Source organism: Macaca mulatta, chromosome 15 (assembly GCF_049350105.2).
Source record: "Macaca mulatta isolate MMU2019108-1 chromosome 15, T2T-MMU8v2.0, whole genome shotgun sequence".
Taxonomy (NCBI): Eukaryota; Metazoa; Chordata; class Mammalia; order Primates; family Cercopithecidae; genus Macaca; species Macaca mulatta.
This window is the reverse complement of record NC_133420.1, coordinates 17094133-17108021: the sequence shown is the minus strand read 5'-3', so window position 1 is coordinate 17108021 and position 13889 is coordinate 17094133. Positions and strand designations below refer to the sequence as shown.

The 13889-nt window shown below is 54.1% G+C and overlaps 1 protein-coding gene across 8 annotated transcripts in view; it reads left to right on the top strand.

The window, feature by feature from the left end:
• Window positions 1–13889, top strand: part of ASS1 (argininosuccinate synthase 1) — a 57900-nt gene that overhangs the window by 38916 nt on the left and 5095 nt on the right. For all 8 annotated transcript variants that reach the window (XM_077967839.1, XM_077967836.1, XM_015116554.3 and 5 more), the window contains 2 exons: window positions 7136–7267; window positions 12653–12809. In XM_077967839.1, coding sequence (XP_077823965.1) covers window positions 7136–7267; window positions 12653–12809 — 289 coding nt within the window. The remainder of the gene's footprint in view (window positions 1–7135; window positions 7268–12652; window positions 12810–13889) is intronic.

Here is a 13889-nt window from a genome sequence, read left to right as displayed (position 1 = left end):
AAGCACAGAATTTAGTCAGCATGGTACAGGAAAGAAAATTGGGATTCTGACGGCAAGAACTTGCTGTGTGATCTTAGACAAGTCTCTCCCTCTGCAACTCCGATTGTCAAGGGGCCAGGTGAGGAGGTCGTATCATCTCCCTCTGAACGTCCTCACTCGCCTATTTTATTGCTTTGGGTTGGGGAGAGAAGAGAAAGTTGCTAGGTAATTTTAGGGTGGTATCTTCTTTTTATTTCTCTACTCCAAATATTTCTTTTGAGGCGGAGTCTCGCTCTGTCTCCCAGGCTGGAGTGCAGTGGCGCGATCTTGGCTCACTGCAAGCTCCGCCTCCCGGGTTCACGCCATTCTCCTGCCTCAGCCTCCGAGTAGCTGGGACTACAGGCGCGCACCACCACACCCGGCTAATTTTTTGTATTTTTAGTAGAGACGGGGTTTCACCGTGTTAGCCAGGATGGTCTCGATCTCCTGACCTCGTGATCTGCCCGCCTTGGCCTCCCAAAGTGCTGGGATTACAGGCTTGAGCCACCGCACCCGGCCCAAATATTTCATGTGAGAAGGAAAGAGGAGAGACGGTAAATTAGGGCGCTGTGGATTCTCCCATAACAAGGTTTTTATTAAGTGCACAGTAATGAGAGAAGCTGTTAATCGTCAATTATATTGAGGGCAGAGCAGAAAGATGCTATTGTCCGTATCTCGGTGTACAAGGGGAAAATGTCATTTGTATTGATTTTACAAAGCTCGTAATTGACATTCGTTAAGGGCTGATTTTTTTCTCTGGGGGGTGGGAGCGGGTAGGAAGTTGGGCAGCTCCTGTGCCCTGGGTCTGGGGTGGCCTAGTCAGTGGCACTCAGGGTCAGGGACAGGGGGCTGGGGAAGCTTTGGCTGGAGGCTGGAGTAGCCTTCTCCATATTGTGGCTGTTCACATGTCATTATCACATTATCTTTTTAACTCTGGAGGGGGGCTAATTAAGTGAAGTAAATGAAATCAGTGGGGAGGAGAAGCGGGGGGCAAGGCAGGCCGGAGGGAAGCCGAGGGAGGCTGGGAAGGAGCCAGCGCACGTCCTTGTGCTCAGCTTCTTCCTCTCTCTCCTCTGTGGCCTCAGACTTCTCCAGCTGCTCTCCTGCCTCTGCTCTCCTCCCAGCCCTGCCCGCCTCACCTCTGCCTGCCGCCGCCTCGCTCCTCCTCCCTCTCTCCCTTTCTTCCTCCCTCTCTCCCTTTCCTCCTCCCTCTCTCCCTTTCCTCCTCCCTCTCTCCCTTTCCTCCTCCCTCTCTCCCTTTCCTCCTCCCTCTCTCCCTTTCCTCTTCCTTCCCCTCTTTCCTCCCTTGCCCTTCCCTCTTTGCCCATTCTCCTCCCCTTCCCCACTCTCTCCTCCTGTCTCCCTTCCTCCTTCCTCCTCCACTTTCTGGCCCAGAAGGAACAAGGGCTGCCACCCACTTGCCCAACCTGCCCACCCACCATCTGGAACATTCCAGATGGAGAATGGAGGGAGACCTGTGAAGCAAAGAGGTTTTCAGTCCCAGAGGCCCACACAGCATGGGGCCCGCCGGGCACCAGGAACATAGAGGATGGCTAGAGTCCCACCCTGACTGACCTGCCTCCCATCACCATGGCAACTGCCTCTCACCTTGGCCCTGGTACCTAAGAGGTACCCCCATGCCCCACCTTTTCCAAATCACTACTTCTGCTTTCCCAAAGGACCACAGTCTTTAGTCCAGGTGCCCGCACCCCCAGCCCGGGCCCCAGCTGAGCTGGCAGATCCCACTCAATTCTGCAAAATTGCTCATTCCAGGCTAACCTGGCAGCCTCAGGGACAGACGAGAAGAATTTGAGCCACAGCAGCTGTTTGGTTCCCACCTCTTTCTGCTTGGTCCACTCTCCCCGCCCCCGCCACCCCTGGCCACCCCTAGCTCCTTGCCCTTCTCCCCACTCCCCGCCGCACCCTTCTTGGCAGTAATTATGGTGTGATTGAAGCTTCTCCAGAGAGAACTGCTGACACCTCTGTCTTTTTCCTGTAAACATGGGGAGATGAAAATAGACACTTGGAGCTGCTGTGCGTGTCACTCCAAAGATGTCTGTTGTCTCTTCCACGGCAACACAGAGGCTCAGCTGTCATTTCCTCCTTCTCTCTGCACGGTGGTTTGTATGCCGACTGTCAAAAGCCCCAAATCTATAGTCTTTTAGCATCAGGTTTCTGTCACTTTTTTTTTAAGTCTTTTTTTTCCCAGAAGAAACACACAGAAATCGTCTGTACCCCCTACCCCTGCGGAGAGGAGAGGGAAGAGTTTTAAAATGCACGCGCGCACGCACACACACGCGTGCGCGCGTGACAGCAGCAACCTAAAAACAAGCTTTTTGATCAGTCACAGTTAACTTTAACACCTTCTAAGAAAAGGAGCAGGAATATTAATTGCGCTGGTGTATTTTGTGTCTGCAGCCTTTCCCCTTGAGGGTGGCAGCCAGGAAGCCGGTGCTGGGGGCTCGGGAAGAGGAGGGTTCTGCCCTCCCTCTGCCCACCGGACACTCTCTGCTCCCAGTGGCACTGGCCTCATTTTCCTGGGGACACCTGTGATGGGCCAGTAGCTGGAGCAAGTCAGAGCTCTTCCTCGAGCCCTGAACCTCACCTGTGTCCTCCCCTCTCTGGATTGATGGGAGGTGACACTTTGGCCTAGAGTGTTCTCGAGACAAGACTGTCAGTAAATAGGGCACACCTGGAGGACACTCTGAACACTTACCTTTGAGGTAGGTCCCAAAGGAAGTTGGAATGTCAGAGCAGCAGGAACTTGCAGCCTTCTTGTTGCCTGGGTCTAAGAGACGGGGCTGAGGCCGGCCAAAGTCACACAGCAAAGCCAAGCTGGGCACCTTCTGTAAAGGCCAAGCTGGGCACTTTCTGTAAGACATGGTTATAAGACTCCTGGTGCCCAGCTCCAGCCCTGCAAATATAGTTTGGACTGCCCCGCAGTTGGCCCAGCTGAGGACAGAAAAGCAGGGAGGCGGGCCCTGGGTGTCTAGGAGTTGAAAATGAGGAGGGCTCCTGCTCCTGGCCTGTCCAAGATGGCGCTATCACGACTCTGTGGCCAGTGTAAGGATGGGCTTTGCAAGTTTCTAGAATATTCCAAAATGTATCCAAACTCATCACTAGAAGGCCTGTTTCCAACCCAATATGTATCCAGTTCGAGTATGTACCAGGATGGGAAGACCAGCAGGACTTTGTCAGTGTCGTGCTCTTGGTGGCTCTTGGGAAATTGCTTTATTTCTGGTAATAAGGTTTCTAGGCTAATTGAAAACTTGCTCCTCCAACATTATCGTTGTATCTGCCATTTTGGAGACAGAGATTTCCCAAGGTTCTACACGCACTGATCTTTCTAAACACATTGCTCAGCCATTCCCCTTTCTGGTGGCTTGGCACCGTCGTGTTTGTTTGGGGTCGTCATGTTTTGTGTTGTGTTTCTTGCCTGTCACCAAGGCTGTAGTTCAGTGGTGCAGTCATGACTCACGGCAGCCTCGACCTCCTGGGCTCAAGCAATCCTCCCACAAAGCACACACCACCACCCCCAGCTAATTTACTATTTTTTTTTGTAGAGACAGGGTCTCCCTGCATTGCCCAGGCTGGTCTTCAACTCCTGGGCTGAAATGATCCTCCCACCTTGGCCTCCCAAGTAGCTGGGACCACAGGCACATGCCACCACACCCAGCTCATTATTTAATTTTCTGGTAGAGATGGGGTCTCACTATGTTGTCCAGGCTGGTTTTGAACTCAGCTCAAGCAATCCTCCCGCCTTGGCCTCCCAAAGTTTTGGGATTACAGGTATGATCCCCCGCACACCTGGCCTGTGCTGAGTTCTATGTCCCTGTTCTCCAGGCTGTCTATAATGACTTTTCTCAGTCACTCCTCTGTTTCTGCCGCCATCAGCCTTTTTACCCTTTCCTGGTTTGTGGCTCTGAGCTGCTCTGCAGAAAATGATGACGGACCCATTTGAGCTGTGTTTACAAGAGTCACGTTGGCCGGGCGCGGTGGCTCAAGCCTGTAATCCCAGCACTTTGGGAGGCCGAGACGGGCGGATCATGAGGTCAGGAGATCGAGACCATCCTGGCTAACACGGTGAAACCCCGTCTCTACTAAAAATACAAAAACTTAGCCGGGCGAGGTGGCAAGCGCCTGTAGTCCCAGCTACTCGGGAGGCTGAGGCAGGAGAATGGCGTGAACCCGGGAGCTGGAACTTGCAGTGAGCTGAGATCCGGCCACTGCACTCCAGCCTGGGCCACAGAGCCAGACTCGGTCTCAAAAAAAAAAAAAAAAAAAAAAAAAAAAAGAGTCACGGTGAGGCCTGAGGAACTCCCGAGGGATGTGAGGGCTTGGGCCGCTGCATAAACTTGGAGAGAGGCCATTTCCTGCTCAGCAGTCACAACTAAATTCAGACGGTGGAGACTGCTGAAGGCTACAGCCCCCACCAGTGAAACGGGATGGGCTCTTTGGTGGCACGCGATACTCGTATTTGCACCTGGTTGCTCTGAGGGGCTTTCACAAGCATGTCACCTGACACCAGTATATCGGGTTTACAGATGAGAGAACCAAGCCTCCAGAGAGGTTCCCTTCGGCCCAGGTACACAGAGCCATGGTGAGCACTCAAGCTTTTCCTCCACAGCAACAGCCCGGACTTGGGCTTTCTCTCATGCTCTGGCTAGCAGTTGATCACTTTGCCAAAGGCCCTTCGAGGCCACCTGGAGCCGAACGGGAGACCCCGGTGCTGGGACCGTTCCCCCTCCAGTTGGCCAGGTAGTATTAGGCAAGCCAGTCCCCTCCCCAGGGCTCGGTTCTCATTTGTAAAACTGGTGTGTGGGACTAGATTTAAGGTGAGTCCAGAGTTTGCAGAGGGGCCTCCGTTCCTCCCAGCACAGCCTCTGCCATCTTTTCTATATGCTGGGCTCCTGTCGCAGGCTGTTGGAATACTAGGTTGGCAGCTAACAGTCGGGTGAACACGGTACCGGATTGATCCTAATGCAAGCTCTGACATTTCCATGATTCTAACACTTAAGGATCAAAGATTGGAGGAGTTCTCCAAGGAGGAAACTTCTGGTAGTACACGAGGGCTCGGCAGACTCAGCCTCCCCAGATCCCCGGTGGGCTTCAGAGTCAAAACCAATATCCTTCATGGTTTTTATATTTTTTTATGTTTTATTTTTTTAATTTTAAACTTATGGTAAAATACACGTAACATAAAATGAACCATTTTAAAATGCGTAAGTGTGCCGCTCAGTGGCATCCGTTCCCAGGGCTGTGCCACTCAGTGGCATCAGGTCCGTTCCCAGGGCTGTGCCGCTCAACGGCATTAGGTCCGTTCCCAGGGCTGTGCCGCCGTGACCACCATCCACCTCCAGGACATTTTCGTTTTGCAAAGCTGAGACTCTGGCCCCATGAAACACTCCCCATTTTCCCTCCCCCGGCCCCTGGCAGACACCATTTCTGTCTGTATGATTTTGACGACTCGAGGGGCCTCCCATGAGTGGAACACACAGTGTTTTTGTGCCTGGCCTTTGCACTTAGCGTCATGGCCTTATGTTGATGCTGTGGCATGTGTCAGGATTTCCTTTTTTTTTTTTTTTTTGACGGAGTCTTGCTTTGTCACCCAGGCTAGAGTGCAGTGGCGTGAAATCAGCTCACTGCAACCTCTACCTCCCGGGTTCCAGTGATCCTCCTGCCTCAGCCTCCCAAGTAGCTGGAGCTACAGGCATGCAGCACCACGCCCGGCTAAAGTTTTTTGTATTTTTAGTAGAGACGGGGTTTCACCATGTTGGCCGGGCTGGTCTTGAATTCCTGACCTCAGGTGATCCCCCTGCCTCGGCCTCCCAAAGTGCTGGAATTATTACAGGCGTAAGCCACTGTGCCCGGCCTCCTTCCTTCTTAAGGCTGAATAATAGTCCATCCCGCATTTTGCTTCTGCACTCATCCCTCAATGGACACCTAGGTTGCTTCTGCCTCTTGGCTATTGTGATTAATGCTGCTATGAACATGAGTTGGGTCTTTTTCAAGCAGCCACTGTAGAAAGATGTTAGTAAATTCCCAGGATAATTGGGAACCTGCTCCTTTAGTGATGTAACGTGTGGTGGAAGAAAGGAAGTTCTCGGGGTAGAATCCCTGGAGATGGGGGAGCTATGGGCCCTGTTCCACCCAGACAGCAGCTGCAGGGCAGGCTTGCGCAAGGCCAGGTCTTTGAAGTTGATGAGAGAGGTTGCACTCTGGGGGCAAGAGGGAGCCTGGGCTGTGTGGTGTGGGCAGTCCTGCCTCTTGGTACCCCATTGTCCTCTAATGCAGTAGGGCCTTACCCCAGACCCAGCTCAGCCCAGGGCCAGGCACTTCTGTGTCACTCAGAGAGCATCTGTTCCAAGCAGGTTGTTTTCCAAATGGAGGGACTGGGCCTGAGGTCGCAGGAGGGGACTTGAGCAATCCCCTCTCCCCTGACCTTCCAGGGTTGGGCCTCCATGGCCAGTTGACTTACAGGGCAGCAGACAGCACTGGTGAGGGACTCGGGGACCTACATTTAGTCCCCAGTTCCACCTAGAGCACGCCCCCTCTCCTCCTGGGCTCAGTTTCCCCATCTGTACAGTGGGGTCAGCCTAGGTGATCACCCAAGCCCTCTGCCACCCAGTGGTCTCTGGAAAGACCTGGCCGCAGGGGCCCCACAGGCTGAAGGTGGCATGTGTGTATACATGTGTACATGTATGTGCACAGCCGTCCCCCTCCCCTGGCTCCCTGGTGGAAGGGAGGAAGGGATATTTGGGGCTCTGGGCTCTACCGTAGTCGCTTTAATTACAGGCTTTCAACCTCGGGCCGGTGGGCACGCATGGGGAGGGAGGGGTTGCTGCTCCGAAACCCTGTCATTTTCTAGCGTCGGAGGGCCCCTTCAAAGGGGGCATCTAGACATTTTCTCCGCAAGCTGCAGAGTGGACTGTCGTGGCCCCAGCATGAACATAATGACAGATGCATTTTGCAGCAAGCTGGGAGTGAATGGGTCCGACCAGCTTGTCTCCTGTCACACGAGTCATTATTATTATTTTTTTTGTCATTTGCTGACAGTTTGGGTTTCATGCGTTTCTCTCTTTTTTCTCCTTTTCCCCCTGCCTGGAAAAATGGCTAGGTATCTACGAGACCCCAGCAGGCACCATCCTTTACCACGCTCATTTAGACATCGAGGCCTTCACCATGGACCGAGAAGTGCGCAAAATCAAACAGGGCCTGGGCTTGAAATTTGCTGAGCTGGTGTATACCGGTGCGTAAGACTCTACGACTGTCCCCTCTAACCACCCCACAAGGGATCCCAAATCACCATCAGGCCCTCGGGCCTGGCCCTCCCCTCCGTATCAGCACCTTCCTCCCCTGCCACCTACTGCCATCCTCGTGTGAGACCCCAAAAGGTGCAGGCCAAAGGGGGTTGAGGGAAAGTGCAGGACATGAGGGAGCAAGGGGATGCTGGAACCTACCTTGACATGGGGTGTGTCCGGGGTGATGCACCGGCCTCCCAAGGTGTCCAGCAGCCTCCACCGCCTACAGTTTGCATGACTCCAGCACGTGCCAGGCGCTGGGCACTGCGGCGACATGCATCGCCCCACATGGTCCTCACAACTTTCCCAGAAGGTCTGCAGCAACCTGTACACATGAGGAAACTGAGGCTCAGAAGGAAAGCCTAAAACCAGAAGTGGCCTAGCTGGGTTTGACCCCTAAGTCAGGCTGTCTCCAGGCAGAACCTGAACCTATTCCATGAACTTGAGGGAGAGGCTCTGTGGACCAGGAACTCAGCCCCAGACCCCAGTACTGCAGGAGCCAGATTTTGACCATGAAACCACTGGGGTGGCCACAAGGCCTGCACCTTGCCACATACCCAGCCGATGTGTGGAAGGACCAGTGGGTGACATGAGCACCTGAGGCGGGGGTGTCCCCGTTTTGCCCCAGATTTCCATGCCTTGCCTGGATTCCAGCCTTGGAATCCTGACTCCAAAATCCAACCCTCATATGGTGTAACAGGGGTCCCCAAACTACAGTCCCTGGGTCAAATCCAGTCTGTCACCTGTTTTTGTTCAGCCCATGAGCTAAGAATAGTTTTTACGTTCTTATTTATCTATTTATTTGGGGCAGACTTTCACTCTTGTTGCCCGGGCTGGGGTGCAACGGTGCGATCTTGGCCTCCCTGGTTCAAGTGATTCAAGTTACTGCTGAGTAACTGGGATTACAGGCACGCGCCACCATGCCTGGCTAGTTTTTGTATTTTTAGTAGAGTTGGGGTTTCACCATGTTGGCCAGGCTGGTCTTGAACTCCTGACCTCAGGAGATCTGCCCGCCTTGGCCTCCCAAAGTGCTAGGATTACAGGCATGAGCCACTGCATCTGGCCAGTTTTTACATTTTTAAATGGTTGGGAAGAAAAAAAAAATTTAATGCCATTTCATGACAAATTATGTAAAATTCAAGTGTTGCCGGGCACGGTGGCTCACGCCGAGCGAGGTGGCTGTTTCTGCATTGTCTGTGGCTCCCCTGGAGTGGCAAGGGTAGGTTGAGCCATTTTGAGAGAGACCCTAGGACCCGAAGAGCCTCAAATATTGACTCTCTGGCCCTTCCCACCCCCACTCCGTAACATACACATACCCCTGATTTGGGCATTACATTAAATAGCTGCCCTGAGCTGTGGGAGGACAGGCTGCTTGCTGCCTGAGGCCGACCCTCACATCTTTGGGTGCCTGGACGTCAGGGCACCCGTGCAAAGTTAGTATTAGTTAATCTAATAGCTTCCTGGGCTAAGCTCTCCTCCCCTCGCCTTGCCTCTTCCCCTCCACTCTCAGATTTTGTTTCCTTTTAAGCCTCCTAATCACTGTAACTCATCTCAGGATTTCAAGAGGGCTCGGTGGTTATTGGCTGGCGTTATTTCTCCCTGCCATTGTTCCTGGCAGCTTTGAAGCCGAGTTCTGCCCCCCTTCCCAGGTACAGACAGGTGCTTAAATACCATTGTCTCCTGCGGGCTTTCCAGCCTGGTGGGACCGCAACCCTGAAAGGATTTTAGTTACAAAGTGAGAGAGTTATTAAGATGTGGCAGAGGAGGGAGCACCTGGCTGGGCTGCTCCGGGGCCTCCACAGAGGCTGATCCCACCATGGCTGGGGCCGTGGCTGCCACTTATCCTGCTGTCTTGCTGCCAGGCTCTGAGCTGGGCACCTGATGGGGTATTATCTAATATTAGCTGTGCAGAGGTGAGGAAACGGGGGCCCCCAGGTGAAGACACTCGCCTGGGCTCTCCTGGCTGGTGATGGGCTGGGGACAGGCCAGCTGTAGCGGCCAAGTTCCCAGTTATTCCAACAGATTCCAGGATGCTCATGATCAAGGGGCGCGGCGGCACAGACGGGAACCCTGGGTGTAGGGCACAGTTTGGCTCCTGGCTGCGGTCACAGTGCCTCTACACGGGCCTGACTGGGTTGAGTCCCTACTCTGTCAGCCAGCGACAAGCCCTCTACGTCCCAAACTGAGGCACAATGATTAGGAGACTTAAAAGGAAACCAAACCTCAGAGTGGAGGTGAGGGACAGTAGGGGGCTTCTTCTTGGTGGTTATCAGTAATATTAACTTTGCCCTGGTCCGCTGACATCCAGGGCTCCACAAACACCAAGACCGGCCTCAGGCAGCAGGCTGACCCCCACAGCTCAGAGGGGCTGTTTGATGCGATTTTCCCCGTGAGGGATACAGAAATGGTACAGACTAGGGCTTTGCTTGATCATCTTACTTAACCTCCCTAGGCCTCAGTTTTCCCATCTGAAGAGTGGGAATAACAGTTCCGTCTGGTGGTGAGGACTAAAAGCGCCTGGGGGACGAGTGGTTATTCCAGTGCGTGAAATAACTGCGAGCGCCTGGTGTGGGTTCCCAATGTGGAGGCAGGGCACTTGGAGCCTTGCCTCTGGCTGGGTTAATGGTCTTGAGCAGGTCTGTCTCTTTGCTGAGCCTCAGTTTCCCCTCCTGTCAAATAAAGGGCACCAGGCTGAGGGCACACCAGGGTCTCTTCCCAGTCCCGTCTAGCTCCTGGGTGGAAAGCCCACCATTCCTCCAGGAATGGCATCCAGGGTTAGCCTGACAGGACTTCAGCTTCAAGACCCTGGCAGGGCCCAGTGGAGCGTCTCATCCAGGGGGTATAGCTCACCTCTTCTCCCCTCACCTCCATTTCTTCAGCAATACAATGGGTATAAGGTGCAAGGCACACAGAATTGCTCCAGTTAGAAAGGGTTGCATGTGTTTGGTTGGGGCTAGCAGCATGGGGGAGGGGTCCCTCTCCAGCTCAGCCCTACGCCCCACCCACAGTGTATCTGCAGGTCTAGGGGGTGCAGCGTCTCCCCCAATGCAGCTTAAGCCAGGCTCGCTGTCCCCTAACCCAGGCTGGGTCTGCTGGGAAAAGAAATCTGAGCAGAAGACCCCCGTGGGGGCAGAGGTAAAAAATTCAGAGATAAAGCCCAGGCCAGTTGCTCCCACGGAGATCTCCTGTCTTCCAGCCTGGAAACTTAATGGGCTAATTATCCCCGCTCTGTCAGAAAGATGGCCAAGCCCAGGACACCAGGGCATGGGGGGCTGGGAGAACATCAGTGGCCCCATCCACAAGGGTCTCGGGGTGTGTTGGAGAAAGCCCTGGGCCAGAGTTAGGAGTGCTTCATCAGACCTGGGCTCTTCCACAGGCTTGCTGTGTGGCCTTGCACAGGCTGTTTCCCTCTCTGGGCCTCTCTCCCCGTGTAGTGAGGGCTGGCACACAGCATGGTGTTCAAACTGCAAATGCAAAATGCTTTGCACTCTGCGTTCTCTCACTGTATCCACACAACCTCTGGTTCGTCATGTTTTCTCATTGTGCAAATGAGTAAACCGAGGCACAGGGAGGTTACATCACTTGTCCAGGTGTGGCTGGGATGTGGACTCAAAGAATGGGACACTGGAGAGCAAGGGCTCAACCTCTACTCTCCCTGCTTGGCCCTCCCCCACCTCTGCAAGCCCCAGGACCCCATCCCAGAGGCCTGTCCCCTTTCCCACGGAGGGCCTCAGCAGGTGCCCCCAGGGGCCTGGGCCTCCCACAATAGCCGCAGCCCCTGGGCTGACCCTGCCCTTTATCAGGGCAGGAGATCATGCGCCATCTGGCCCCGCAGCTGCCCAGGTGGGCTCACCTTCCCAGCTCCGTTTCAGGAAACCCTAGCCTTGCCCTGTCCCTCCCCCAAGCCATGGCCGGCCTGCCTGCCGCCCCTTGGTCCCAGCCTCCATCAGAAGCGGCTAGAGAGAGGCCCGGGCCAGACTGGGGTCTGAGTGCTACCCCTCCCTGGCTTTTAGGGCTCTGGGGGAGAGGGGAGGGAGCATGTTTCTCAGGCACCTCCTGCCCCCACCTACACACCAAGGGATGTTCTGGCCATAGAGAAAGCTCCCAGTTGATCGTAGGAAGCAGAGTTGTTACACCTTGGGCCAACAGAAGTCAAATGGAGGCTCCCCACTTCCAGCCTGTGTGATCCTGGAGAAGTTTTTTTTTTTTTTGAGACGGAGTCTTGTTCTGTCGCCCAGGCTGGGGTGCAGTGGCCGGATCTCAGCTCACTGCAAGCTCCACCTCCCGGGTTTATGCCATTCTCCTGCCTCAGCCTCCTGAGTAGCTGGGACTACAGGCGCCTGCCACCTCGCCTGGCTAGTTTTTTGTATTTTTTAGTAGAGATAGGGTTTCACCGTGTTAGCCAGGATGGTCTCGATCTCCTGACCTCGTGATCCACCCGTCTCGGCCTCCCAAAGTGCTGGGATTACAGGCTTGAGCCACCGTGCCCGGCCTGATCCTGGAGAAGTTTCTTAACTTTCCTGAGCCTCCCTTCCTCACCCAGAAAGGCGAAAGGCTAAGAGAGTGTCTCTCAGAGGGCTGTCTATGAGGATTCAGGGAGCTAGCGCAGATGAAAGCCTGAGCACTGTGCTGCCGCTTATCTATGCAGAAATATTCTATCTGCCCAGGAAAACAGTAGCAGGTGCAGAAAACAGTCCACTGATTCCAAGGGGCCCACGCACCCCGAGGGGTGGGCTCCAGCCAGGACTCCAGTTCACGGTAGCCCCTAAGGCCGGTGCGGCTCAGTGCTAGGGGCTCCACACGAAATATTACTGTAACATCCCCACTCAACAGATGGGGAAACAGAGGCACAGAGAGGGGAAGGTTATGCATGGCCATGGTCTGAACCACCACCCAGCTGCCTGCACTGGACACCCACAGCACCAAGCCCCAGGCAGCATGTGCCTCTGAGTACTGTCTGAGCCTTCTGCTTCCCCCGGAAGATTAGCGCCTCTGTTGGGCCAGGGATGGGGGCCCTTTACCATTGTGTCCCCAGTTGCTGGCTTGTGGCACTTCCTGAATGCCTACGGCATGAAGCAGTGGGTCACTTCCCTCGTCCTGACCCTTAGGGAAGTGACCTAGGTGGTCACCGCCTTACTCACAGGCCCTTTGCAAGGTTAGAGGGCAAGGCTATGAAAGCATGGTCCTCAACTCAGCCGCTGGCAAGCGCACATTGTACCAGACGCATGGGAGGCAGTCATGGTCTGCATGGCGGGGTAAAGCATGCGGCACCCGTCCTGTGCCCTTGCAGTGCAGGAAGCCTCCCTAGTGATATCCCGTTTTCCTCCCCGCAGGTTTCTGGCACAGCCCTGAGTGTGAATTTGTCCGCCACTGCATTGCCAAGTCCCAGGAGCGAGTGGAAGGGAAAGTGCAGGTGTCCGTCCTCAAGGGCCAGGTGTACATTCTCGGCCGGGAGTCCCCACTGTCTCTCTACAACGAGGAGCTGGTGAGGTAGGTGCCCCACACTTCATTCTGACCCCGACTTGGGCACAGAGCCTATCTTTTGACTGGATCCTCAAGACATCTGTGCCTGAGCACATGTCAGGCACCATGCAGAGGATAGAGCAGTGGTCACAGAGGATATAGACACCACTATGCTTCCGTGGAACTTACAGGCTAGCTGGGAGAAAGGCATGGATCAAACCAGATGTAGAATTAGACAAGGTGGCAGCGGGCTATGACGAATGCAGGATAGTCTGGCTGGGTATAATAACTGGGATTGGCTAGGAGGGGTGGTGCATGCCTGTAAGTTCAGCTACTTAGGAGGCCGAGGTGGGAGGATTGCTTGAGCCCAGGAGTTCAAGACCAGCCTGGGCAACATAGAAAGACCTTGTCTCAAAAAAAATACATATATATATATATATATATACACACACATATATATATAAAATAATTGGGGTTGTAGAGAAGCTCCTTTGCTATTCAAACAATAGCAGAAAGAGTTAACAGGTGAATAGCAGGGAGGGGTGGGAGGGCAAAAGAGGCCAGGGGGAGGGAGCCGAAGCTAGATCTTAAAGGGAAAGGCAAGATGAGATCTGTGCATTTAGAGGGTCCTCTTGGCTGCTCTGGAGAACGGATTTGAGTAGGTGGGAGGGCACCTGTGGAAATGCGGTAGCTTGGACCAGGCTGATGACTCCCGGACTAGATAGCAGCAGGCGAAGGTGACACAAATCTAGGAGGAGGGATTGAAATGACTTGGATGTGGAGGGAGATGGAGGATCCAGAATCACTCTAGTGTCTGGGGTCGTGAGCAGCTGGGTGCAGTCCCTGGGTTGAGGAAATGCTCTTGAGGAAGGATCATGCATTTGGATTTAGGTGTCATGAGCATGGGTTTCTTTTGAGATAGCTGGGAAAACTAACTAGAAGGCCGTCAGACACTTGGGTCTAGAGTTGAGGAGAACCTAGACTGAAGACCCTGGAGCATCATAGGCATTTTGATGTTCTCTGAAGCCCTGGGCCAAAAGAGACTGCCTAGGGGAAAGTGTGGAGTGAGACAAGAAGGGAACCAGCTGGGCAAGATGGCGTACACCT